General features: G+C 47.3%; 2 protein-coding genes across 8 annotated transcripts in view; one reads left to right on the top strand and one right to left on the bottom strand.

Annotated features, from left to right (window-relative positions):
* DNAH9 (dynein axonemal heavy chain 9) overlaps nt 1-3,276 on the top strand; it is a 297,242-nt gene extending 293,966 nt beyond the window's left edge. Inside the window, exons 69-70 of one of the 2 annotated variants that reach the window (XM_088828905.1) lie at nt 2,505-2,584; nt 2,847-3,276. In XM_088828905.1, coding sequence (XP_088685031.1) covers nt 2,505-2,546 — 42 coding nt within the window. In that variant the 3' untranslated portion in view covers nt 2,547-2,584; nt 2,847-3,276. Of the gene's footprint in view, nt 1-2,405; nt 2,585-2,846 lie in introns of those variants that run through there. The other variant, XM_088828906.1, reaches the window with a different exon arrangement.
* Nucleotides 177-26,694, bottom strand: ZNF18 (zinc finger protein 18). Of its 6 annotated transcripts, none has more exons than XM_055407305.2 (7): nt 26,633-26,694; nt 12,789-13,268; nt 10,926-11,112; nt 10,404-10,507; nt 7,838-7,928; nt 7,082-7,189; nt 177-1,406 (listed from the first exon to the last, which is right to left on the bottom strand). In XM_055407305.2, the coding sequence occupies exons 2-7, from the start codon at nt 13,173-13,175 to the stop codon at nt 634-636; spliced, it is 1,650 nt and encodes a 549-aa protein (XP_055263280.2). In that variant the 5' UTR covers nt 13,176-13,268; nt 26,633-26,694; the 3' UTR covers nt 177-633. The 6 variants fall into 6 exon arrangements, with proteins under 6 accessions (XP_055263280.2, XP_055263281.2, XP_055263282.2 ...); XM_055407306.2 differs by lacking the exon at nt 26,633-26,694 and adding an exon at nt 26,473-26,626; XM_055407307.2 differs by lacking the exon at nt 26,633-26,694 and adding an exon at nt 26,342-26,626 and having other exon boundaries at nt 10,404-10,504.
* Between the last annotated feature and the right edge of the window lie 718 nt (nt 26,695-27,412).

The following is a 27,412-nucleotide window of genomic DNA, read 5'->3' on the forward strand; positions in this document are numbered from 1 at the left end:
AGAGGACACCAGGATGCCCGGCAGTGGCCGAGCTCTTAGCTGGGCACCAGGCTGCTTTCTTCCTGTCACTGTCCCTGATGGTAAACTTGGGGGGGTTGTTCGAGCTCATCTGGGCACTCGAGCAGCACTGAGGGCTTGTGAGCTATAGTCAGCACACAGTGGACGCTGCACACACAGACCAGACGGGGGTGACCACCAAGTTTATTGAAGTTAGCTGTGCACCCGTGTGACCGAGACCACACGGGAGCCCACTGGCCTCTCTGCTCCCCCTCTGGAGAAGACCTGCTCTAGGACCACGGTTCTGAGGGCAGATCTGGTGAAGTTTTTTCCAGAGAACACTCCTAAAACGGGACCTCCAAGTGACACGTCTTTCCCGAGGGGTCCGGGAGGACAGACGAGTACAAAGAGGCAGACTTCTCTTTCTCCTGATGCAGAAGCAAAAAAGTCAGCCCGCGTGAGATCCAACTCAGAGGCCGAGCTCTCCTCCTTGTCTAAAGCCGTGTTCTGGTCTCTGCTCTGCAGTCCATGGAAGACTGAGAGGACAGGGATGCTTTCTAAGGGATGAAGTTCCTTGGGATGGAGCCAAGTATTCTTGAACAGACCGGGGGACAGAACGGAGCTCTGAGAGCCCGACTACGGGTGGGGCTTCTTCCCCATGTGGGATCTCTGATGCTTGTCGAGGCTCGAGCTCCAGCTGAAGCTCTTGCCGCAGCGGGCGCACTTGTAGGGCTTCTCGCCTGTGTGCACCCTCTGGTGCCGGTTGAAGTTGGACCTCTGGATGAAGCTCTTCTCACACACGGGGCACTTGTAGGGCTTCTCCCCCGTGTGGATTTTCTTGTGGTAGCGCAGCCCTGAGAAGTCACTGAAGCCCTTCCCGCAGTAGTCACACTTGCAGGGCTTCTCCCCCGTGTGGATCCGCTGGTGCTTGACGAAGCTGGAGCTCCGCAGGAAGGCCTTGTGGCAGGTAGGGCACTGGAAGTGCGTCTCCCGGCTGTGAGCTCTTTGGTGGAAAACCAGCTGCGAGTTCCTGTAGAAGGTCTTGCCACACTCCCTGCAGGTGGGGAGTCTCTGGGCCATGGGGGCCCTTGGCTGCCCCCGTGGGGCAGCCTCTCTCTTCTCCTCAAGCCATGGTGCGGGCGACTCCCCGGGAAGTGGGGGCAGCAGGTGCGGGCCTGGCTGCTTCCTGGAATTCCTCTCCCGGGGGCAGAGCTGACCCCCTGTCCCCTCACCCTGCAGGTTCCCCTGGGCCTCTGAGAGGTCCTCTCCTTCTCCAAAGGGTCTTGGCTCGTCCTCACCGAAGAGGCCGCTCAAGGGAGCCTGAGTGGGAGGTTCTCCCGATGCCAGAGGGTCCTGGGCCCTGTAGTTCTCCAAGTTCAGGTTCTCTTTGTCATTCTCCCCTCTGTCCCCTAGAAGGAGAAAGAAGATGCAGAATAGCTCAGTCAGCGGTCCGCCCTGCTTGCCAACCTGTGTGTCAGAGAAAGGGTCAGCACAAGACATAATGACTTCTCTTTACCAAGAAGGAAAATGCTGACAGACCTGAGCACCCTGCACTCGCTTCGGGTGCATCCAGGCTGTGACTCAGCCCTGGAAAGGAGGAGAACAAGTGACAGCGGAGGACGGCTCCCAGAGGCCACAGTGGCCACCTTGGAAAAGCAGCAGTCAGCTTCTGAAGCCCAGGAGAAACAAGTTTAATATAGGAGAGCACTACGCTAAAGAGTATTGGTTTTTATCTGATTATATAAAAAGGATAAATATGATCATGAAAAATAATTTGAAAAGCATACGAAAGAAAACAAAATCAGCTTTAATCATAGCACTCAGAGGCAACTATTGTGAGTGTACACTTCCTTCCAGTCTTTCATTTAAACACGTATGTCGGGAAGATACCCTGTTGAGGGCATGGCAACCCACTCCAGTATTCTAGGCTGGAGAACCCCCATGGACAGAGGAGACTGGAGGGCTACAGTCCGTGGGGTTGCACAGACACAACTGAAGGGACTTAGCATGCACGCATGCACAGACGTGTATGTTTTTCGCTGACACGACCAGTACCACACTGCATAAACAGTTCTCTACCTGGCTCTGTAGCCTTTCAATGGTAAAGGGTGGTGTTTATCAATTTCACACGGGTCCTCCCTTCCACAAGTCACCCCGAAGTTCGTGTCATGTCCCCGGGTCTGTGATGCCCAGAGAAGCTGCTGCGTGAAAGTCTGCACCCTTGGTCTGAGCAAGACTCCAGCTTCACTGGTGCTTCACTAACTTCATTAACTCACGGAACAGTTACATTTCATTTTTCCCATAACTTGGGGTTTTGGTTATTACTCCTCGGCGGCCCATGTGGTAAAGACCTTTACGTGGGTGGTAGAGTTTATCTTCAACTTTTATAAATGACTTTATTCCTGCAGATCTGAAGGAGCCGTCTGCCCTTCTCTCTGATGTGTCAGTGTCTTTGGAGCTGTTGGCCCTTCTCTGTCTGATGTCGGTGTCTTTCACATTATGGCTAGAGACCCAGGAATCTGCCGGAGCGCCAGACCAGAGCTTGTTAGTTCAGAGCCTTACAACTTGTTCCTCTTGGAAGGCCAAGGTACTCACTCTTGTCTTTGAAGAAGCCTTTATAGGTATCATTTTAAAGAGCTGAATAACGGCTCACCGTGGAGATATAATAATAAACACAGGAGACTAAAACAAGGTAATTTATTTAAGACTTCTCCTACTGTGGGAATCTAAGACTTGTATATTTGGCTACTGTAAATAATGACGTGAGAAGCTTTTTTCTTCACAAATTCTGCCCACATTTCTGATCAGTACCTTAAAGGTTTCTCAAAGTACAATTACTGTGTCAACAGGCATGAATGGTGTTATTAAAGGCTGCTGACACCGACTGGCAGATCAACTTCCAGAACGACGGTGCCATCCTCAGGTCCAAGAGGCTGGGCAGAGAGGAGGCAAGGGTTCAATGCCTACCTATTGATTGTCTCAAGAATCTGCTGCTCAGACTGGTGGGAAATGGCTTCTTGTTGGTATAAACATTAATTCTTCAGTTATTAAAGGATCAATTTTTTTCACATTTATGAGCTACTTTTCATACTCCAAGACTGCTGTCCATTATTTTTAAACTGGGAAAGTCACTTTTCTCTTATCAACTTGCACTCACTCTAAGAAAAATAGTCACTTGCTTGTCACGTCCATGAAGTTTTTCACCAGTTTAGTCATTTCTGTTTGGGGCTGTGTGCTCCATGGCTCAGTCGTGTCTGATTCTCTGTGACCCCATGGACTATAGCCTGCCAGGCTCCTCTGTCCATGGGATTTTCCAGGCAATGATACTGCAGCGGGCTGCCATTTCCTCCTCCAGGGGATCTCTCTGACCCAGAGATCAAACCTGAGTCTTCTGCACTGAAGGCAGATTCTTTACTGCTGAGCCATTGGGAGAAGCCCCTTGTTTGGAGTTATTTTTATGTGTAGAAGTTATGGTTTCTTTCTTTTTAAATATAGTCCAGTCTGTTAATCATTTACCTAGTGATTTTTTTCTGTCACTTTTATACTTATAAAAATCATCCCCAGCTTGACATGAGTCAAATATTTACCCATTTTCTTCCCTATTACTATTATTTTATTTTCATATATTATGTCTTTTCCATCTGCTTCCAACTTATTTTGGTAGACGACACACACAAAGTTGAAGCAGATTACTCTTCCCGGAGTGTTTTCTCCTGATTCTGCCCAGAGAAGAGTTACTCATCCTGTGCACGTGTGTTGCTTCTCATCAGTCCTTTACAGACCAGCCTCTGATCCCCCTCCCTTTTCAGCTCCGCTGGCTTGTATTCTATCAGTATTGCACTATGTCAATGAGTTTACCTTTCAGAGATGACATACTCTGAATATTTACAAACCCAACACCGATGAAACACTCTTCAAACCTTTTTACTATTCTTGCAGTATTCTTCCTGATAAATGCTTAAGAATCATTTTTCCAAACATAGTTGACTCTTGAACAATGTGGGGGTTGGGGCGCCCACCCCAGTGCAGTTAAAATCCAAGTGTAACTTTACAGTCAGCCCTCTGTATCCAGGTTCTGCACCTATGACTTCAACCAAACATGGATCGTGTACAAATTTATTGAAAAAACTCTTGAGAATAAGCATTCCTGCACAGTCCGAACCCTTACTATTCAAGGGCCAGCTATACGTGTATAATTTTCACCCTTTGAAATTGTGACTAGGGTATGAGTATAAGACTTTGAAGCTCACTTCCCTGGTGACCTGCTTTTCCTGTGAGCTGTTCTTCCATATGGTCAAACAGAAGAGCATATCCACTCTCTCCTGGGGCATGTGCCCCGTGCTCTGAGCCCAGGTTAGGCTTCCCTGGTGGCTCAGTGGTAAAGAATCCGCCTGCCACTGCAAGAGATGCAGGTTCCATCCCTGGGTTGCGAAGATCCCCTGGAGAAGGAAATGGCAACCCACTCCAGTATTCTTACCTGGAGAATCCCATGGACAGAGGAGTCTGGCAAGCTGCAGCCCATAGGGTTGCAGAGTCAGACACAACTTAGATATTAAACAACAACTGAATCTAGGTCTGGCAGGCTGTTAATTCTGCTAACCTTTGGGACCAGACCACTCCTTTCCTGTCTTGTAATTACTGTCTCGTCCCTGCATACCTGGACTCTGATGTCAGTGGCCCCAGGACTCTCCTCCCTGGGGGGTACCATCCCAGCCTGTCCTGCAGGTGGCTGCTTCCTAACAATAGCATTTCTTTGCCTTATCAAGGCAGGGTGGCTTTATACCCTTTGCACAGTCGGGTTCAAGGTAAGACTTAACGGGACTGTTGTTAGAAAATGAGATGAAAGGGTGTATGTGTGTGTGTGTGTGCAAAGGGTGACTGCTCTGTGTGTGTGTGTGTGTGAGAGATGAAATGGAGTGTGTGTGTGTGTGTGCGTGCACAAAGGGTGACTGCTGTGTGTGTGTAGGTAGGTAGGTTTGACAATCAACTTTACGCAAAGGGTGACTGCTGTTTTACAACAGACCAAACCAGACATCTTGGAATGTGAAGTCAAGTGGGCCTTAGAAAGCATCACTACGAACAAAGCTAGTGGAGGTGATGGAATTCCAGTTGAGCTATTTCAAATCTTGAAAGATGATGCTGTGAAAGTGCTGCACCAATATGCCAGCGAATTTGGAAAACTCAGCAGTGGCCACAGGACTGGAAAAGGTCAGTCTTCATTCCAATCCCAAAGAAAGGCAATGCCAAAGAATGCTCAAACTACCACACATATGCACTCATCTCACACGCTAGTAAAGTCATGCTCAAAATTCTCCAAGCCAGGCTTCAGCAATATGTGAACCGTGAACTCCCAGATGTTCAAGCAGGTTTTAGAAAAGGCAGAGGAATCAGAGATCAAATTGCCAACATCCGCTGGATCATGGAAAAAGCAAGAGAGTTCCAGAAAAACATCTATTTCTGCTTCATTGACTATGTCAAAGCTTTTGACTGTGTGGATCACAATAAACTGTGGGAAATTCTGAAAGAGATGGGAATACCAGACCACCTGACCTGCCTCTTGGGAAACCTGTAGGCAGGTCAGGAAGCAACAGTTAGAACTGGACATGGAACAACAGACTGGTTCCAAATAGGAAAAGGAGTACATCAAGGTTGTATATTGTCACCCTGCTTATTTAACTTATATGCAGAGTACATCATGAGGAACGTTGGGCTGGAAGAAGCACAAGCTGGAATCAAGATTGCCGGGAGAAATATCAATAACCTCAGATATGCAGATGACACCACCCTTATGGCAGAAAGTGAAGAGGAACTAAAAAGCCTTTTGATGAAAGTGAAAGAGGAGAGTGAAAAGGTTGGCTTGAAGCTCAACATTCAGAAAACAAAGATCATGGCATCGGGTCCCATCACTTAATGGGAAATAGATGGGAAAACCGTGGAAACAGTGTCAGACTTTATTTTGGGGGGCCCCAAAATCACTGCGGATGCTGATTGCAGCCATGAAATTAAAAGACGCTTACTCCTTGGAAGGAAAGTTATGACCAACCTAGATAGTATATTAAAAAGCAGACATTACTTTGCCAACAAAGGTCCGTCTAGTCAAGGCTATGGTTTTTCCAGTGGTCATGTATGGATGTGAGAGTTGGACTGTGAAGAAAGCAGATCGCCGAAGAATTGATGCTTTTGAACTGTGGTGTTGGAGAAGACTCTTGAGAGTCCCTTGGACTGCAAGGAGATCCAACCAGTCCATTCTAAGGGAGATCAATCCTGGGTGTTCATTGGAAGGACTGATGCTAAAGCTGAAACTCCAATACTTTGGCCACCTCATGCGATGAGTTGACTCACTGGAAAAGACTCTGATGCTGGGAAGGATTGGGGGCGGGAGGAGAAGGGGACGACAGAGAATGAGATGGCTGGATGGCATCACCGACTCGATAGGCATGAGTTTGAGTGTACTCCGGGAGTTGGTGATGGACAGGGAGGCCTGGCGTGCAAAGAGTCGGACACGACTGAGCGACTGAAGTTCATATTTCTTTGTACCAACCTTAAAATACGTGATTGATACACAGTATTTGTTGTTGCTGCTGTTTAATGAAACTTGGGGTGCATAGAAAGTAGCTGAAACATGTTTTTCTGCTTGGTGTCTTGTTTATTTTGTTGGGAATTAGTGGGTTACCATTTACCATAATCAGAGTAAAAAAAAAAAAAAAGGTCCAGTTACTCTGGACCTTCTCCTTAGGAAGGATAACAGTTATCTGTTAGATGATCTTTTTTTTATTATAATAGAACACAGTCCATATCTGATTTGCTCTCAGCCTGTAAACCTTAATTCTCTCTGAGAAAGGAAGCCATCACAGCTGGCTGGAGTGAGGCAGCATATCAGATTCAGGGTCCTTCTTCCATAATTAAACATCTGTCAACAACCTGACAGCCAGAGACAAGGAAACCCAACCTCAGTATTCAACCTGGACTGACCAGGTCATGGCTAGTTATAATTGATGTAATAGAAACCAAGTCCTAACCTCTCCCCCCACCACCTCCAGTTTAATAACTGGGGGTCAGAAATGGCTGGGGACAGGTCACTCACCTATGCAGGTGGGTCTTGGGATCTTCTCACTGGCGTGCAGGTGTGGCCCTGCCAGCTCTACCCCATACCCAGCTGGATCAGTCAGGTCAGGCCTGGCACTGGAAATGCCTGGAACAGAGAGGGGATCTGTGGGCCTGGATGAATGGGGAGGACTGGGGACCAGGCTGTGCTGTTCAAAGGAGGGCCATGAGTGGAAAGGGAACTCTCAGTAGAGCCTCTCAGCAGAGGCTCTGGACACCACTGAGGAGCCCATCTTGGAGGGACATGGGGAACCTCTAAGACACCAGCACCCCTGGAATGGCTGAACGACGGCAAAGGCCACAATAAAAAAAGGCTTTGGATGGGAGGGGTCAGACCACCTGGCAGGCTGGTGCGCAGGTCGTGACTGGGACCCCACCCGTGGTTGGCTGGGATATGGTTAGAAGAAGAGAGCAGGCACAGTCGGCCACAGCTGAGCCCTGTCGTAACTCAGCACCTGCAAGCTACAAAACAGTAAAAGTGACTAGATCTGCCCCTCACTGTCACCATCTAACTGAGGGCACCCTGGCACCCACTTCACAGAGGAGAGGAGCCCCCATGGGGCCAGGCGCATGCAGCATGTTCAGTACACAGGAGCTGACACTGTAGCCCGCCCCCTCCAACTCCCCAGCTCCCAGCTGTGTCTCCAAGGGTTTCCATCACCCGGACAGCGCCGAGCAGAGTGGCCGGTCGCCCCGAGAGCACACAGGAGGTGCCCCTTCCACCAGGCTGACCCACCTGCACCTCCCGAGACCATCTTCCCGTAGGTCTCCAGCATGAGATCCCAGTACTGCTCCTTCTGGGTGGAATCCAGGTGCCTCCACTGCTCCTAGAGAAGAACATAAGGCATGGGTCCAGGGTAGGGTCCCAAACCATCCCTCCCTGCCTGTGCAGCGCTGAGGAGAAAGGAATGGCCCTAGGGTCCTGGCCATCAGAAGGTCTGAGAAACCACGGGAGGTGGTTCCAGAAGGAGTCAACAGGCCCGGGCTCTGTACTTGTCGCCATGGAGAGAAAACATGGAGGTTTTAGATCCCACGTTCTCTTTACGTTGCCTGTTTGGGGAAGCCCTTTCTCCACTCGGCTTGTGTTTAACTCTCAATGCTCTTCGGAGAGATCTTTCAGCAGAAAAAGGAGCCCGATATTCCCAAGACGTCACTGATGTCTGGAAATTCAGGAGGGAAAGGAAAGACGTTTTAAAATGTATTTCTGATTAGCAGATATTAAGCTTAAAAAAAAGAGAAGAAAAGGAGGAGTTAAATGTTTTTGGGTGAAAGAAACTGCAAAGGTGAAAAGTGACCTCTATATGTTTAACTATTGATCATAACATTTTAAATATAGATTTTAATTTAAATTTTTCTAAAGTAGGAATTTTTAGCACCCTACTTTGTTGATCTTCTGTGAGTGAAGTTACCTTAACAACCGTCTGGAAATAACCGGCTTGAGCAAACACTGCTGAATGCAGGAGTCCTTGGTCCTTCGGGTCAGAACACACAGACCCCCTCTTCGGCACTGGCAGTAATACCCGCGAGGCAGCCTGGACCCCCAGACACACGGGCGCCAAAAGAGTAGCCACCAAGCGCCGCACAAGGCAGAAGACATCCACCAACACCCTCCGGGGCAACAATCGACCCTTTCAAAGCCCAGAAAAGAGTCTCTGAACAGCGTACCTCCAACCTTAAAGCCAGAGACCTACTCGAGGAACTGCCAGAAGCCAGCGGTGCTTGAATGAAACCCATGACTTAAGAGACAAGATGCCAACGACAGCCCTCCCCCTCCCTCTCATTTTCACAAGAGCAGAAAAAATCTAACTTCCTGCTCTGGGAAGACAGAAGTATGAGATCTGATGGGGAAATAATCTGGATTTCACGTGGAAACAGCACCACCTTGTGGGCTTGTGGGGCACTGCCGCAACTGACCCGCACAGAGACGTGTGGTCTGCGTCCCCTCTGGAGGTCTGAGCGCGGGGGCTCTGTCTGACTCAGTCACACGTCCGCCACGTGGACTTCACACTGCCCCTCTGGAGGTCTGAGCACGCGGGGGCTCTGTCTGACTCAGTCACACGTCTGCCACGTGGACTTCACGCTACCACTGCTCTTGAGGTTCCCAACTCAGGGAAGAGATTAGAGGACGTGATTCCTTACAATTAAACCTTCCCTTCAGATATAAAAGACTGCATTGAACACTGAGGGCCTTCTGATACAAACAGGTGTTGTTAGTTGAGGGAGGGGCACTGCAACTGGGTAGGGATGGTCTGTCAGGGCTGAGTTACTGTTCGTCAGGTATCAGCTATATATAGGACATTTATTTATACGTTATACATATTTACATAGGGCTTCCCAGGTAGTGCACCGTGATAAAGAATCCACCTGCCAATGCAGGAGACACAAGTTCGATCCCTGGGTAGGGAAGATTCCCTGGAGGAGGACACGGCAACCCACTCCAGAATTCTTGCCTGGAGAATCCCATGGACAGAGGAGCCTCGCGGGCTACAGTGTATGGGGCTGCAGAGTCGGACATGACTGAGAACACACCGCATGTTTATACACATAAATACATACACAGACACACACACATATATATATATGGTGTTGCTGGTGAACATTAAGAATCTTTGGCCCTCGAGCTATCCAGAACAGGTCACGGCTCATGTCAGTATATACGTGCCACAGAGCTAACAGCTAACCCCACTTGTTGAAGTATGTTACTATATACACCTTTCACAGGGCTACCCTGCCTTTACTGTAGAAGCAACAAGAAGCCTCCAGGTCCGCTTGAGATCCTTGGCAGAATACCCAGTTCTTTTCCCCCAAGCAGCCTCCTGCCTAATAATCTGGTTCCTGAGGACTCTGAAAGCAGGAAGAAGGGTACCCCTGAGTCACTGAAAAAGGTATATTCCCCTGCCCACTCCCCACCCCCTACCCCAAGTACAATGCGAAGCTGGGACTCTGGTTTCCAGATCTCTGGGCCTGGAGAGCTGAAGCTCAGACCTGGCTTCACACCACGTTCAACACACGTAGCCATCCATCTCCTCACCTTCACTCTAAAGGACCTCACAAGGAAAGTCCCGAGAAGGAGGAGTCCTCTAGAGGTTTGGAACGATGCTTTGACTAAAGTCCACAGGTGCTTGAAAAATTTCATTTTTATCAAACGCAACTTTTCAGAGTCGCTCACCACATAATCGAAATAGATCTGTTTCTGAGACTTCTGTTTGTGACCAGGATGGAGTGGGAGGGAATGGGTTTACCTTCCTGCTGAAACCCTGAGGGCAAGGTTCTGGGGTTGAGAAGCAGGGGACCCCACTCACCTGAGATGCCGTGTGGAGAAGGGAGGCTCCGAAGTCCTGGTCCCTGACAGGCATTTGCTTGGACTGGGCAGGCGGCTGGGCAGGCAGCTGAGGGGCGGCCACTGCTGAAGGCAGAGACAGAAGACTGAGCATCCTGACGTCCTTCTCGACCGCTCACAGAGGGCACAGGGACAAACCTCCCCTCCGAGAACCCGCACTTGTCCCACCATCCGCAAGCTCAGACCCACGTTTATCTCCATAACCAACTCTGGCTCCTCCAGCCCTCCCGACAGCTGCCCCTGACATCTCCTCCCACCTTCCTCAGACCCCAGATCCGAAAGGCCTTGCCCTGCCATAAAGTGGCTTACATGGCAGACTCTGAATCCCCAATCACAGTTGATTCCTGTAGGTGCACCCTGCTTCCCACATGTCCAGACACACCCCAACTGGAGTGGCCTATGGTGTCAAGTCCCTCTTGGCCTGCTGATCACAGTCCCCTGGTTTCCCCAGGAAGCACATACCACCACCAGGAACTGCCCTCACCTAGACCGTGCTCCGCATCAGACTCTTCTTTCACCACACAGCTCAGTGGCTCCCCGGGCCCGAGGGCTGTGTTCTGGAGCCCAAGCTCCTGAGGTTCTTCAGCAGGAGACCCTGCATCCCCCACTGGGCAGCTCGCGGGCTCCGCCTTCTCTGAGAAGACTTCCTGTCCCAGAACTTGAATGCTGATCTAGAGACAACACAGTGCTGATTACTGAAAGACCCAGAGTGAGGGTTTCTGAAACACAGAGCTACCCTTCCAGAACATATCCTAAGGCAGGCCTTAGGGACAGGGGACAGGGAAAGAAAAGGCCAGCATTGATTTCTGGTCTAGCAGGAACTGAGCAGGGAAGCATCCTGAGAGCAGTTGGAGAATGAGGCCAGAGAGAGACCTGGGAGCCCTTCAGACAGACAACTGGGGCTGTGTTTTTACTGGACAGCCTCCACCAATTAAGATGCAGGCGTCTTTGGGACAACTCCCCCAAACACTCTAAAGATGGGATGGGAGGGGAGACTTTATCTTCAATCCCTAATGGCCAAAAAGTGTAGTATCACAGGGAAACTTAGGATCAGGTGTCGCGTGGGGATACACAAAGGAGATATAATGAGAAACACACTGAGAAGATATAATGAATCTTCGTCCCAGGCTCCTGGCACATAGCTCCGAAACCCCTGGAATGTCCTGAAGGACAGGAGTGCCAGGAGCCACTTTTGTGGTTCAGAACGAGCCCCTCCCAACCGTCCCTGAGTTGATCATAATAGGATAACTCTTGGTGGCCCCGGATAGCTTCAGGATGGAGGCCCGTTGTCAGGGGAACTAACCTGGTGACTGGAGGGCCAGAACGTTCAGCCCTGCCTCTCAGCCTCTAGGGGACAGAGAGGGGCTGGAGCTTTTCAACCACTAATGGCCAATGATCAATCTATCATGCCTGAGTAATGAGAAACGCCATAGTAACTCCTAAACTGCGGGGTTCAGGGGGCTTCCAACCCGGTGAACACATACAAGGGTCAGAGGGATGGAGTGCCCAGAGGAGGGCATGGAAGCTCTATGTATCCCCCATCTCTTCCATTTGGCTGCTCCTCAATCATACCCTTTAGAACAAACTGGAAAATGGAAGCAAAGTGTTTCCCTGAGATCTGAGTCATCCCAGCAAGTTATCAAACCTGAGGAAGGGGCCATGGGAACCTCCCCATCTGTAGCCAGCTGGCCAGAAGTCTGAGTGACCCCTGCAGCTTGTGACTGGTGGCTGAAATGGGGGAAGTCTTACGGGAACAGCCCTTATCCTCTGGGTTGAGACAAGCAGACCGCTGCTGTCACAACTGAACTGAATCGGAGGACACCTAGTTGAGATCAGAGACTATTGGTTGTTGGTGTGAAAAACCCCACATATTCAGTGCCAGAAAAAAAAAGATAAAACTCCTGGGACTTCCCTGGTGGTTCTGTGGTTAACCACTTCCCTTTGGTGGCGCCAATGCAGGGGACACAGGTTCGACTCCTGGTCCAGAAAGACCCCACATGCTGTGGGGCCACAAAGCCTGTGCATCACAGCTCCTGAGCCCACATGCCCTGGAGCCGACGCTCTGCGTCAAGAGCAACCGCTGCAGCGAGATGCCCATGCGCTGCAGCTACAGTAGCCCGCGCCACTGGAGAGCAGCCTCCACAATTAGAGTAACTCCGGAACTAGGGAGGAATCTCCACAACTAGACAGTAGCCCCCGCAACTAGAGAAAGCCTGCACGCCGCAACAAAGACCCAACGCAACAAAAAGTAAATAAGGTGATTAATTAAAAAAAAAAAGACAACACCCCTGCTAAGACCCCAGAGGACCTGGTGCTTCCCTCACAGATCATACCACTCTCTGCTCACCCACTGCCACAGCCTCTGGGGGTCTCCCTTCAAGCTCTCCACGAGGGTCACGGCTTCCTCCCCGCTGCCTGGACACTGCTTCCGCACCCACGTCTGGATCTCCCCAGGCAGAATGCTCAGGAACTGCTCCAGCATCAGCATCTCCAGGATCTGCTCCTTGGTGTGAACCTCTGGCTGCAGCCACTGGAAACAGAGCTTCCGAAGCTGTTGGAGGGTTTCATGGGGCCCAGACGTCACCTGGTAAGGAAACTGCCTGAAGAGCTGGCGTGCGGTTTCAGGGCTGGAGGGCTCCCCTCGGGGGGTGGCATCTGGGCCAGGAAACAGGAGCTCCTTGGCCTTGGCTGGTGGCGGCAGCAGGACGGGTGCCTGCCCCAAATCCACGGGCATCGTCTGGCGTGGCAAGTCCTTTTAGGGGATGTGCTTCTGGGATGGAGCTGCCCCCAGGAGAACCAGGTCTTCTCAGAGTCTCTCACAGGGACCCTGGAGGGGCAGCAAGAGCGACATTACACGGGCTAGGGGAATGCACTTTCACAAACAACAGAATCACCTGCCCTGCCTGAGAAGCCTTGGAGGGAGTCGTGGGTCTTCTGAAATCAATGGATGCACTATTTTACTTTGAAATATGGTAAACTTGCAGCTGCAAAGCAAATTACTAGAACCAAAGCTAGACTGTCACCACAACTCTGACCATTTTTACAGTGTTCTCTCTTGGTCTTCAGATGGCCAGACCAAGTAGAAGAATGAAATGCACCACGTGAAGCGTGTTCACTAGGTTTCCAGGTAAACAGCTCTTCTCCACAGCACTCCGATAACTGCATCCATAGATCTGCAGACTAAAACAGAGAGCTGAATAGAGACACTGACGCCCTAGGATTAAAGACTAAGGTTGAAATGATTGCGTCTCTGAATGCATGCTGAGTTGTGTCTGACTCTTTGCAACCCCATGGACTGTAGCCAACAAGGGTCCTCTGTCCATGGAATTTTTCAGGCAAGAATGCTGGAGTGGGTTGCCATTTCCTTTTTCAGGGTATCTTCTTGACCCAAGGATCAAACCCATGTCTCCTGCATTGGCAGGTGGATTCTTTACCACTGCGCCACCTGGAAGCCCAAGGTTGAAATGACCAGATGCTTCCAAAATAAATATGAAGTTGAAGAGAACTTTTTCCCCAAAAGGGGCAATGAACGTTCTAAGTGACCTCTTTTGAGTGCCATGTTGACAACTGGGAATTTATGAAAAATCTATCATACTAAAATTTTCAACCCTAAACTGAAAAAAATCTTAGAATAAATACTGACTACCGCAAAAACATTCCAACAGACATGAAGCAAGTTTTATGGCAAGTGGTATCAAAATTCAGAAGGCAGGAACTAAGGCAAGGAAAAGAGAATTAGGAAAAGGTAAAGTTAATATTAAGATATTTTAAAAGGAGCATGCAATATTTCTAGCTAGCTTTCTTGCATGTAATCCTAATATTGGATTATTGGGTCTATCTTAAAATATTATAAAGGAGCTAGAGGTCATCATTTCTCCATAACATGAACCACAACAACCAAAAAAACACCCAGTCACTTGGGTGCCAGGGTTAATCAGAGATCAGTACAACACTCTAGCTTTTGATGGCTGCTTTGTCCTTGACGGGGCTTCCCTGATAGCTCAGTTGGTAAAGAATCTGCCTGCAATGCAGAAGTTTCCTGGGTAGGAAGATCCCCTGGAGAAGGGATAGGCTACCCACTCCAGTATTCTTGGGCTTCCCTTGTGGCTCAGCTGGTAAAGAATCTGCCTGCAATGCAGGAGACCTGGGTTAGATCCCTGGGTTGTGAAGATCCCCTGGAGAAGGGAAAGGCTACACACTCCAGTATTCTGGCCTGGAGAATTCCATGGACTGTATAGTCTATGGGGTCACAAAGAGTTGGACACTACTGACCAACTTTCACTTTCAATTTTTTCACGTTTGTCCTTGAGGTGTAAGAGCAATGTCTTTATCCCCATGACTTCACCCAAACAGTTCACTCTGTATCACAACATCATTTAAAAATAAAACAAGCAGCAGATTGCTTCAAGATGGTGGAGTAGAAGGCCACGTGCTCACCTCCTCCTGTATAGTGCCAAAATCATAGCTAACTGTTGAACAATCATTGACAGGAGGACACTGGAACCCACCAGGAAAGGTACCCCGTGTCCAAAGACAAAGGAGAAGCCACAACGAGAGGGCAGAAGGGACACAATCAAGAAAAAATCAAATCTCATACTTGCTGGGTGGGCAACCCACAAACTGGAAAACAATTATACCACAGAGGTTCTCCCACTGTTGGGAAGGTTCTGAACCCCAAGTCAGGCTTCCCAATCTGGGAATTTGGCAAAGGGACTAGGAATCCCCAGGGAATCTGATGTTGAAGGCCAGCAGGATTCGACTGCAGGACTTCCACAGGACTGGGGGAAACGAAGACTCCACTCCTGGATGGCACAAAATTTTGTGTGTACCAAAACCCAGGGAAAACGAACACTGACCCCACAGGAGACCAAACCAGACCTGCCTGCTAGTGTTGGAGGGTCCCCTGCAGAGGTTCAGGTCAGCTGGGCTCGCCATAGGGACAGGGACACTGGCAGCAGCAGTCCTGGGAAGGGCACCTTGGCATGAGCCCTCTTGGTGTTTGCCAATAGCCCTACCATCAGTTCAGTTCAGTTCAGTTGCTCAGTCATGCCCGACTCTTTGCGACCCCACGGACTGCAGCACACTCCAGGCTTCCCTGTCCATCACCAACTCCCAGAGTTTACTCAAATTCATGACCATTGAGTCAGTGATGCCGTCCAACCATCTCATCCTCTGTCGTCCCCTTCTCCTCCCGCCTTCAATCTTTCCCAGCATCAGGGTCTTTTCAAATGGATCAGTTCTTCTCATCAGGTGGCCAAAGTACTGGAGTTTCAATTTCAACATCAATCCTTCCAATGAATATTCAGGACTGATTTCCTTTAGGATGGACTGGTTGGATCTCCTTGCAGTCCAAGGGAATCTCAAGAGTCTTCTCCAATACCACAGTTCAAAAGCATCAATTCTTCGGCGCTCAGCTTTCTTTCTAGTCCAACTCTCACATCCATACATGACTACTGGGAAAACCACAGCTTTCACTAGATGGACCTTTGTTGGCAAAATTATGTCTCTGCTTTTTAATATGCCATCTAGGCTGGTCTACCATAGAGCCTATAGACTCCAGGGCTGGGTCGCCTCAGGCAAAACAACTAACAGGGAGGGAGCATAGTCCCACCCATTAGCAGATAACTGGATTATAGTTTTACTGAGCAAGGCCCTGTCAGAGCAAGACCCAGTTTTTCCCCAGTTCCTCCCATCAGCAAGCTTACACAAGAGGGTAAAGCATCTGCCTGCAATGCAGGAGACCCAGGTTTGATCCCTGGGCCAGGGAAGATACCCTGGAGAAGGAAATGACAACCCACTCCAGTACGCTTGCCTGGAAAATCCCATGGATGGATTAGCCTGGTAGGCTACAGTCCATGGGGTCGCAAAGAGTCGGACACGACTGAGCGACTTCACTTTCACTCACCAGAGGGCAGAGAGCAGAAGCAAGAACAACTACATTCCTGCAGCCTCCAGAACAAAAACCACAATCACAGAAAGTTAATCAAAATGAAAAGGCAGAGGATTATGTCACAGATGAAGGAACAAGATAAAAACCCCAGAAAAACAACTAAATGAAGTGGAGACAGGCAACCTACCTGAAAAAGAATTCAGAATAATGATAGTGAAGATGATCCAGGATCTCAAAAAAAAAAAAAAAGAATGGAGGCACAGATTAAGATGACATAAAAAGGTTTAACGAAGATTCAGAAGAACTAAACCAGAAAAAGAAAGCAAATTTTTTTTGACGGGATAAAATAGAAAGGTAAGAAGATTATCTTTCTTGTGTGGACCCCACTAACTGTCCTTTGTGCTTACAAAGAGACCCATGTATTGGGCTGGTCAAAGAGTTCATCTGGGTTTTTCTATAACATCTTACAGGAAAACCCAAACAAACTTTTTGGCCTACCTGATATTTCATTCATATATTCATCCAGCACCCAGAGGGCTACAGCAACATGTGCTCAATAATTCAGGAATTGTATTTCTTTTCATGGCAGCCTGCCCACTGTAAACAACAATAATACTAGAGAAAGCCTAAGAGGCCACTGTTTTCAGGCACTGCACAACAGGTAGGTAAGAAAGGAATCCCTGAGAGAAGAAAAGCTCATGAGGAGGGTCCCATGGTCATCACAGCTGTCTGCAAAGGAATGATTTCCCAAGCCCAGTGCAGGAAGCGGGAGTTCAAGCACAGACCAGGGGCTACTGAAGTGGCTAGAATTGTAAAGAGCAGGGCAGTGGGGAGGAGGATGCTGTGGCAATGGAGGCAGACAGTTGTGGAGGGAGGGGGGGCTTCCTTGTGATGAATCTTGGCCCAGGGTTGGACTGCACTCAGCATGGTGGAACTACCCAAGGTTCAACAGGGAGCAGTTGCTACCATGTTAAAAGAGCAAATGAGGGATACAGAAGGCCAACCAATGATGAGAGACATTTACATTTCTGACCTCAAAAGTAGAGAAACATTCAACGCATCCTGAGTTATCTGAAAGGTCATGTTAAGAGTAAGGGCCATGCTTGAGAGTAAGACCTACCTACTCTAAACGTGCCCCCAAAAACCTAAAAGCACACTTCAACAATATCCATCAAGGAGGCCCAGTCTGTTGGTCTATTCTGATTCAGTTAGAAGAATTTGAGGGAAGTCCTTGGCAGTCCAGTGGTTAGGACTCCATGCTTTCACTGCCAATAGCCCAGGTTCAATTCCTGATCAGAGAACTAAGATCCCACAAGCCATGCAGAACAGCCAAAGAAGACAAGAATTTGGGAAACACCTTGGGTTTTCCAAGATCTACCCTAAAACCAAGCTGGTTATTGTTCAGTCACTAAGTCACATCCGACTCTTTGTGATCCCATGGACTATAGTATGCCAGGCTTCCCTGTCCTTCGCTATCTCCTGGAATTTTCTCAAAATCATGTCCACTGAGTCGGTGATGTTATCTAGCCATCTCATCCTCTGCTGCCCCCTTCTCCTTTTGCCTTTAATCTTTCCCAGCATCACAGTCTTTTTCAATAAGACAGCTCTTCACATCAGTGGCCAAAGTATTGGTGCTTCAGCATTAATCCTTCCAATGATTATTTAGGCTGATTTTCTTTAGGATTGACTGGTCTTGGAAAGGTATGACAAACCTAGACAAGAGTATTCAAAAGCAAAGACATCACTTTGCCAACAAAGGTCCATATAGTCAAAGCTATGGTTTTTCCAGTAGTCATGCGTGGATGTGAGAGTTGGACCATAAAGAAAGTTGAGCACTGAAGAATTGATGCTTTTGTATTGTGGTGCTGGAGAAGACTCTTAAGAGTCCCTTGGATTGCAAGGAGATAAAAACCAAACTAACACAACCCAAAGGTGATCAGTCAGTAATTGAACTGCCTGCTAGAAGAAAAATCAACACTCTTCAGAAGAAGATAACAGAATCCTTAGTGTCTACAATATGCCAACCACAATATCCATGATGCGATCCAAAATTACTAGATATGTAAAGAAGTAGGAAAATGTGACTCAAAATCAAGGGGAAAGAAGTCAAGAGAATCCAGGCCCTGAGGGCCTGAGGACTTAAAAACAATATAATCTTAATGATAGAAGAGATAGTGACTTCCCACAGAGAACTAGAAATCATAAAGAGAAACAAATGCAAATTCTAGAAACTGAACTGTCAACCCAGAATTCCACATCCAACAAAAACACCTTTCAAAATATAAAGACCTATTTCAGATTAAAAAAAGCCATGAGAATTTTCCCCCAATGATGCATACTGCAAGAAATGCTAAAGGACATTCTTCCAGTTGAAGAAAAACTCATATCTATAGAAAGGAATGAAAATCTCCAAAAACGGTAAGCACGTGGTGAATAAATGTAAGACATTATGCTTCTATTTCTTCTAACTTCCTTAAAAGAAGCAATTGGCTGTTAAGGCAAAATAGCACTAGTATAATACTTTGGCCACCTCATGCAACGAGTTGACTCACTGGAAAAGAGTCTGATGCTAGGAGGGATTGGGGGTGGGAGGAGACAGGGATGACAGAGAATGAGATGGCTGGATGGCATCACCGACTCGATGGACATGAGTTTGAGTGAACTCCAGGAGTTGGTGATGGACAGGGAGGCCTGGCGTGCTATGGTTCATGGGGTCGCAAAGAGTCGGACACGACTGAGCAACTGAACTGAACTGAACTGAAGCAGAACATAAGATAAGTAGAAGTGAAATCCATAAATACAGCACAAAGAAGCGGGTACATGGAATTAATCTGTTATTAGGCTATTACATTTATGAGGTGCTGTGATTCATGGGGTCGTGGAGAGTCGGACACGACTGAGTGACTGAACTGAACTGAACTGAACTGAATGCAGAAACAGAAAATTGAAAGGAAGAAATAACGTCAGGTGAGGTGACAGATGGGAAATGTAAAGGTGTTAAGTGAGGGGTAGGAAATGAGAAATGTGAGTTATAGAGTGGAACAATATTAAAGCATACTCTGATAAGTTAACCTTTGATAATTTAAGGATGCATAATGCTAGCTGTAAAAGTATTATACAAAGAGGTATAGCTAAAAAACCAAGAGACAAACAATGAAAAGCAGTCAATAATATACAAGAAAGAATCAAGAATAAAAAGCAGAAAGATCAAGTGGAAAAAAAGACAATATGATAGACTAACACCCAACCAATCAATAATTACATTAAATGTAAATGGACTAAACACTAGAATTATAAGGTACAGATTGTCAGATTTAAAAAAGCAACAACCAACTATATGCTATCTATAAGAGACATTTTATATATAAAGACACAGATAGTTTGGAAATAAAATGGAGGAGAAAAGACATTCCATGCAAACAGCAAGCACATGAAAGCTGGTATAGTTACATTAGTATCTAACCAAGAAACTGCATGACAAAGAGAAAAGGAGGGACATTTTATTATGATAATTGGGTCAATCACCTAGAACACAAAGCACCTAATATCAGGCACCTAATATCAGGTCTAAAGGGAAAACTCCTCAATCACCACTGGAGATTTTAACACTGTTCTCTCAGTAACTGATAGAAAAATAGACCACCGCTGCAAAAAAAAAAAATATATATATATATATATACACACATATGAGTAAGGAAATAGATATCTACTACTGTTGGCAAGAATCCCTTAGAAGAAATGGAGTAGCCATCATAGTCAACAAGAGAGTCCGAAAAGCAGTACTTGGACGCAATCTCAAAAACAACAGAATGATCTCTATTTGTTTCCAAGGCAAACCATTCAATATCACAGTAATCCAAGTCTATGCCCCAACCAGTAATGCTGAAGAAGCTGAACGGTTCTATGAAGATCTACAAGATCTAGAACTAATACCCAAAAAAGACGTCCTTTTCATTATAGGAGACTGGAATGCAAAAGTAGGAAGGCAAGAGATACCTGGAGTAACAGGCAAATTTGGCTTTGGAGTACTGTATGAAGCAGGGCAAAGGGTAATAGAGTTTTGCCAAGAGAACCCACTGGTCATAGCAAACACCCTCTTCAAACAACACAAGAGAAGACTCTACACATGGACATCACCAGATGGTCAACACCGAAATCAGATTCATTATATTCTTTGCAGCCAAAGATGGAGAAGCTCTACACAGTCAGCAAAATCAAGACCGGGAGCTGACTGTGGCTCAGATCATGAAGTCTTTATTGCCACATTCAGACTTCAATTGAAGAAAGTAGGGGAAATCACTAGACCATTCAGGTATGACCTAAATCAAATCCCTTATGACTATACAGTGGAAGTGACAAAGGGATTCAAGGGATTAGATCTGATAGTGTGCCTGAAGAACTATGGACATGTACATGACATTGTACAGGAGGCAGTGATCAAGACCATCCCCAAGAAAAAGAAATGCAAAAGAGCAAAATGGTTGTCTGAGGAAGCCTTACAAATAACTTTACAAAGTTAAAGGCAAAGGAGAAAAGGAAAGATATATCCATTTGAATGCAGAGATCCAAAGAATAGCAAGGAGAGATAAGAAAGCCTTCCTCAGTGATCAAAACAAAGAAATAGAGGAAAACAACAGAATGGGAAAGACTAGACATCTCTTCAAGAAAATTAGAGATACTCAATTGCACTCATCTCACACACTAGTAAAGTCATGCTCAAAATTCTCCAAGTCAGGCTTCAGCAACACATGAACTGTGAACTTCCAGATGTTCAAGCTGGTTTTAGAAAAGGCAGAGGAACCAGAGATCAAATTGCCAACATCCGCTGGATCATGGAAAAAGCAAGACAGTTCCAGAAAAACATCTATTTCTGCTTCATTGACTATGCCAAAGCCTTTGACTGTGTGGATCACAATAAACTGTGGAAAATTCTGAAAGAGATGGGAATACCAGACCACCTGACCTGCCTCTTGGGAAAACTGTAGGCAGGTCAGGAAGCAATAGTTAGAACTGGACATGGAACAACAGACTGGTTCCAAATAGGAAAAGGAGTACATCAAGGTTGTATATTGTCACCCTGCTTATTTAACTTCTATGCAGAGTATATCATGAGGAACGCTGGGCTGGAAGAAGCACAAGCTGGAATCAAGATTGCCAGGAGAAATATCAGTAACCTCAGATATGCAGATGACACCACCCTTATGGCAGAAAGTGAAGAGGAACTCAAAAGCCTTTTGATGAAAGTGAAAGAGGAGAGTGAAAAGGTTGGCTTGAAGCTCAACATTCAGAAAACGAAGATCATGGCATCTGGTCCCATCACTTCATGGGAAATAGATGGGAAAACCGTGGAAACAGTGTCAGACTTTATTTTTTTGGGCTCAGAAATCACTGTGGATGCTGATTGCAGCCATGAAATTAAAAAACGCTTACTCCTTGGAAGGAAAGTTATGACCAACCTAGATAGCATATTAAAAAGCAGAGACATTACTTTGCCAACAAAGGTCTGTCTAGTCAAGGCTGTGATTTTCCCAGTGGTCATGTATGGATGTGAGAGTTGGACTGTGAAGAAAGCTGATCGCCGAAGAATTGATGCTTTTGAACTGTGGTGCTGGAGAAGACTCTTGAGAGTCCCTTGGACTGCAAGGAGATCCAACCAGTCCATTCTAAAGGAGATCAATCCTGGGTGTTCATTGGAAGGACTGATGCTAAAGCTGAAACTCCAATACTTTGGCCACCTCATGCGACGAGTTGACTCACTGGAAAAGACTCTGATGTTGGGAAGGATTGGGGGCGGGAGGAGAAGGGGACGACAGAGAATGAGATGGCTGGATGGCATTACCGACTCGATGGACATGAATTTGAGTGAACTCCGGGGGTTGGTGATAGAGGGAGGCCTGGCGTGCTGTGATTCATGGGGCCGCAAAGAAAATGGACATGACTAAGTGACTGAACTGAACTGAAGGGAATATTTCATGCAAAGATGGGCACAATAAAGGACAGAAATGGTATGGATTTAACAGAAGCAGAAGATATCAAGAAGAGGTGGCAAGAATACACAGAAGAACTATACAAAAAGATCTTCATGACCCAGATAATCACGATGATGTGATCACTCGCCTAGAGCCAGACATCCTGGAATGTGAAGTCAAGTAGGCCTTAGGAAGCATCACGACGAACAAAGCTAGTGGAGGTGATGGAATTCCAATTGAGCTATTTGGATGATGATGTGTTGAAAGATGATGCTGTGGAAGTGCTGCACTCAATATGCCAGCAAGTTTGGAAAACTCAGCAATGGCCACAGGACTGGAAAAGGTCAGTTTTCATTCCAATCCCAAAGAAAGGCAATGCCAAAGAATGCTCAAACTACTACACAATTGCACTCTTACACGCTAGCAAAATAATGATCAAAATTCTCCAAGCCAGGCTTCAACAGTACATGAACCATGAACTTCCAGATGTTCAAGCTGGATTTAGAAAAGGCAGAGGAACCAAAGATCAAATTGCCAACATCTGTTGGATCATCAAAAAAGCAAGAGAGTTTCAGAAAAACACCTACTTCTGCTTTATTGACTATGCCAGAGCCTTTGACTGTGTGGATCACAACAAACTGTGGGAAATTCTGAAAGAGATGGGAATACCAGACCACCTGACCTGCCTCCTGAGAAATATGTATGCAGGTCAAGAAGCAACAGTTAGACCTGGACATGGAACAACAGACTGGTTCCAAATAGGAAAAGGAGTATGTCACCCTGCTTATTTAACATGTATGCAGAGTACGTCATGAGAAACGCTGGACTGGATGAAGCACAAGCTGGAATCAAGATTGCCGGGAGAAATATCAATAACCTCAGATATGCAGATGACAACATCCTTATGGCAAAAAGTGAAGAGGAACTAAAAAGCCTCTTGATGGAAGTGAAAGAGGAGAGTGGAAAAGTTGGCTTAAAGCTCAACATTCAGAAAACTAAGATCATGGCATCTGGTCCCATCACTTCATGGCAAATAGAAGGGGAAACAATGGAAACAGTGACAGACTTTATTTTGGGGGGGCTCCAAAATCACTGTAGATAGTGACTGCAGCCATGAAATTAATTCCTTGGAAGAAAAGCTATGACCAATCTAGACAGCATATTAAAAAGCAGAGACATAACTTTGCCAACAAAGGTCCATCTAGTGAAAGCTATGGTTTTTCCAGTAGTCGTGTATCGATGTGACAGTTGGACTATAAAGAAAGCTAAGCACCAAAGAATTTTATGCTTTTGAACCGTGGTGTTGGAGAAGACTCTTGAGATTCCCTTGGACTGCAAGGAGTTTCAACCAGTCCATCCTAAAGGAAATTAGTCCTAAATATTCATTGGAAGGAGTGATGTTGAAGTTGAAACTCCAAAACTTTGGCCACCTGATGCGAAGAACTGACTCATTTGAAAAGACCCTGCTGCTGGGAAAGATTGAAGGTGGGAGGAGAAGGGGACAACAGAGGATGAGATGGTTGGATGGATGGCATCACCAACTCAATGGACATGAGTTTGAGTAAGCTCCGTGAGTTGGTGATGGACGGGGAGGCCTGGCGTTCTGCAGTCCATGGGGTCACAAAGAGTTGGACGCGACTGAACTGAACTGAAGGAAATAGAAAATCTAAACAACACTGTGACCCAAGTTGATATAACTGTCATTTAAAACAACAACGGCAGAGTACACATTCATTTCAAATGCATAGGAAGCACTCATGAAGACAGAATATGTGTATAACTATGTTTCAGAACACTAGAGTCTTAAAGTATAGATTCTCTGATCACAGAGTAATTGAACTAGAAAACAATAAGATACCTAGAATATCCTAATATATGGAAATATTAAATAACCTACTGTCAAAGAAAAAAACCAGATAGGAAATTAAAACATTTTCCTCATACTGACTGATAATGAAAACACAATGTATTAAAATTTGTAGGAAATGGCTAAAGGCTATTTAGAGAGAATTAAACAGCTTTAAGTAAATAAGTTAGGTTGGGAACTAAGTGAATTGCAAAAGGCTTAATCTGCAGGGCTTAATGCAAAGCCAGAGGAGGAGATAACTTTTACAGAAAGGATTAGAGTTAACTTTTCCAGGAATGTCTTTTATAAACAAATTATTATTAGTGGAAGTACTCTGTCTCATAATTAAACAACTGTTGAGTGAATTTTACAACTTAATTCAGACCCTGAGAAAAATAAACTAACTCTATTTAAAATAAATAAACATGTTAAAACTTTTAAATATATATGCATCCTTCACTATCTAGATATGGCTTCTGAATTTCAAATAACAAGTAGCAAGATTTTAGACAGCATGAGACTGATCTGTGGACTTATTCATATTTACTTAGTTCCTGAATTAAGATAACAGTCTAGATAGCAGTTTAGATAACACCTAGGGAAAGCAACTTTCAGGGAAAACTGTCTCGTAAAATATTTAACTCTGATTTCAGCTATTATACTTTCACATAGTGGTAGGGAAAATGCCTCAAGTACTCATAATTAAATTACTTTATGGGCTTCCCTGGTGTTTCACATGGTAAAGAATCTGCCTGCAATGTGGGAGACCTGGGTTCGATCCCTAGGTTGGGAAGATTCCCTGGAGGAGGGCATGGCAACCCACTTCAGTATTCTTGCCTGGAGAATCCCCATGGACAGAGGAGCCTGGCCAGTTACAGTCCATGGGGTCACAAAGAGTCAGATACGACTGAGCTTTTAAGCACAGCACACACATAAATGGTTCATAGTTTGGTACTGCAAATACCTCATGAGACTCTACTCCTGTTAATTTTGAAAAAAAAAAAAAAGTAAAGTTCTCCCAAATGTATAGTTGTTATAGTTATTAAAGCTATAAAAAATTAGAATGCATTTTTAAATGAACATCTGGGTACGGATACTTATCCATTCACATATGAGCAGCCATTCGCAGAGCACAAAGACGGTCTCCTTCAACTTCAGTCAAGCTTGAGTCATCTTTTTGAGTAGGGCTGGCCCTTGGACTCTGTCCTTGGTCCTTCTGGTCTAGTTTAGCAAGAATCTTTCTGATTCCAGTTTAGGAAAACTCCCCTACTTTTGAAATTTGATCAAATTCAACATCCCTTGACCATTCTTGATATCTGACCAAATTCCCTACGGCCCTGACCTGCCTTCAGGAAAGCCGGTCAAATTAGTTTAGCCAGAATGACCCCCTTAAGCCAGACGTTTACTTTTAGTAATTTTCCATCCACTGACCCCACCCCACCCCTTGGCTATAAATCTCCACTTGTCCTTGTTGTATTCAATCTCTCCCTCCCATACCTCAAAACCCCATGGGAGTCCCCCTGAATTCTGTCCACCTTATTGTTTTTAAGAAGTGTCTGAGTAACTTTTTTCTCTATCAAGTTCCATGTTAGGCACGGTTCAAGCAGAGCCTCAGAAATGGACTTCCCTGGAGTCTCAGCAGTAAAGAACATGTCTGCCAATAACGGACAATGCAGGTTCCATCACTGGGTTGGAGGAGATCCCCTGGAGAAGGAACTGGCAATCCACCCCAAGTATTCTTGCCTGGAAAATTCCATGGACATGGGAGACTGGCTGGCTGCAGCCCATGGAGTCACGAAGGGTCGGACACGACTTAGCGATTAATCAACAACCCTCACAAATACCCAGCAAGGCGAGTATTACAGTGTACAGGTCTGAAATCTCTGAGGCTCACCGAAGCGGCCAAATTCAAACCCAGGAAGCCCTAACTGCCTGTGCCTTTGCGAGGAGAGCGGCAAACCTTTGGTAATTTGGTGGGGAGGGGGGGAGAAGGGCGGACGGGCTTAGGAGCTGTCACGAACAGCTGGAGGGGAGGAGGAGCTACAGGCGCTGAGGCCGGGGAGGGGATCCGGCCCTGCCAGGCGCCGGGCAGCGCTGCCCCCTGCGCCCTCCACCCTCTGCCCACGACGCCGACCGCGCCCAGGAGGCAGGCTGCGGGCATCAGCCCATACGGGTTCCCTCTTCCCGAGGCTCACTTCCAGCCTTCTAGGGGCGGCAGGAGAGACGGGCCCCTTCTCGTCCCAGGCCAGAGACGTGGCTGGAGAGTCCGGCGGGGCCCACAGGCTCGGGGGCGCTAGCCCGGTCGGGGTACCGTGCCTCCACTCACAGCCCCGCTGCTCCTCCCCCCGCACTCGCGGCGTCCCCGCGCGCGTCAGACGGCCGGACGCCGCTCCCGGAGGCCCGGCCGAGTCCGGCGCGGACGCGTGCGGCGTCATGCCCGACCCCGTGCGGCGGCGTCCAGGCCACTCCAGCCCGCGTGCGCTCACCTCAGCCCGCGGCGCCGGCTTCGGACGCACTTCCGGGAGACCGGCGGCTGCGCGCGACTCTGGGCCCGACGGGGCGGGGCGCCGGGGCGGGGCGCCGGGGCGGGGGCGGGGCGCCGGGGCGGGGCTGGTGCCCAGGCTCTGATTGGCTGTCCGGATAGCCCCGCCCCGCTCGCGCTTCTGAGGTCGCTGTGCATCACGCAGTGGGCAGGTCTCTCATTCGTTTGAGCTCCGTGCGGTGGCTCAGTCCTCACCTGGACCTTTAATGAACCCCAGGTCTGGGTTGGGCACTGGGCCAAGCAGTGCGAGGGATGCAGAGGTCGTTTTCGTGTCTTTCCCAAACCCCTCGGCCCCTAACCCTGGGTCTTAACCGCGGCCTCTCCTTCTGTGGTCCTCACCTCACTTAGAACTCCCAGGGGCATTTGATTTGCCCTGACCTTTCTTTGTCAGGCTTCTCCAGCTCTCACTGTCTCTGCGTTCCCTCGGCTCTCTTCTTCCACTGGTCCCCTTTCAGTATTGAGGTTCTCTTCCCATCTCGTCTTGTCTGTCTGCCCCCGCCTCCCCACCCCAGCCCCATTCTCACTCCTTCAAGATGATGTCTTCCTTGCCTCCTCCCTCCCCTTCTCCCCTTTCCACTTGACAGTAATCTCCAAGTCCTAGGGTTTTACCGCCTTGTTCATCTCTCCGACACCTTTCCTCTCTCCATCCTCTACCCCTGCCTCCTTCCAAGTCATTTCTAACTAGGATAACAACTGTCCATTTCCAGGTCATACTGCACTGTAC

The sequence above is a fragment of the Moschus berezovskii genome, chromosome 20 (genome assembly GCF_049115385.1).
Source record: "Moschus berezovskii isolate FMDL1 chromosome 20, NW_MosBer_1.0, whole genome shotgun sequence".
Lineage (NCBI taxonomy): Eukaryota > Metazoa > Chordata > Mammalia > Artiodactyla > Moschidae > Moschus > Moschus berezovskii.

Coding starts and splice junctions, on each gene's coding strand:
- ZNF18 (XM_055407305.2), bottom strand. CDS start 13,175: ATGCCCGTGGATTTGGGGCAGGCACCCGTCCTGCTGCCGCCACCAGCC. Junction 11,113..12,788: donor CCCAGAGGCTGTGGCAGTGG/GTGAGCAGAGAG, acceptor TGTTGTCTCTAG/ATCAGCATTCAAGTTCTGGG. Junction 1,407..7,081: donor CCCAAGACCCACCTGCATAG/GTGAGTGACCTG, acceptor TTCTCCTTCTAG/GGGACAGAGGGGAGAATGAC.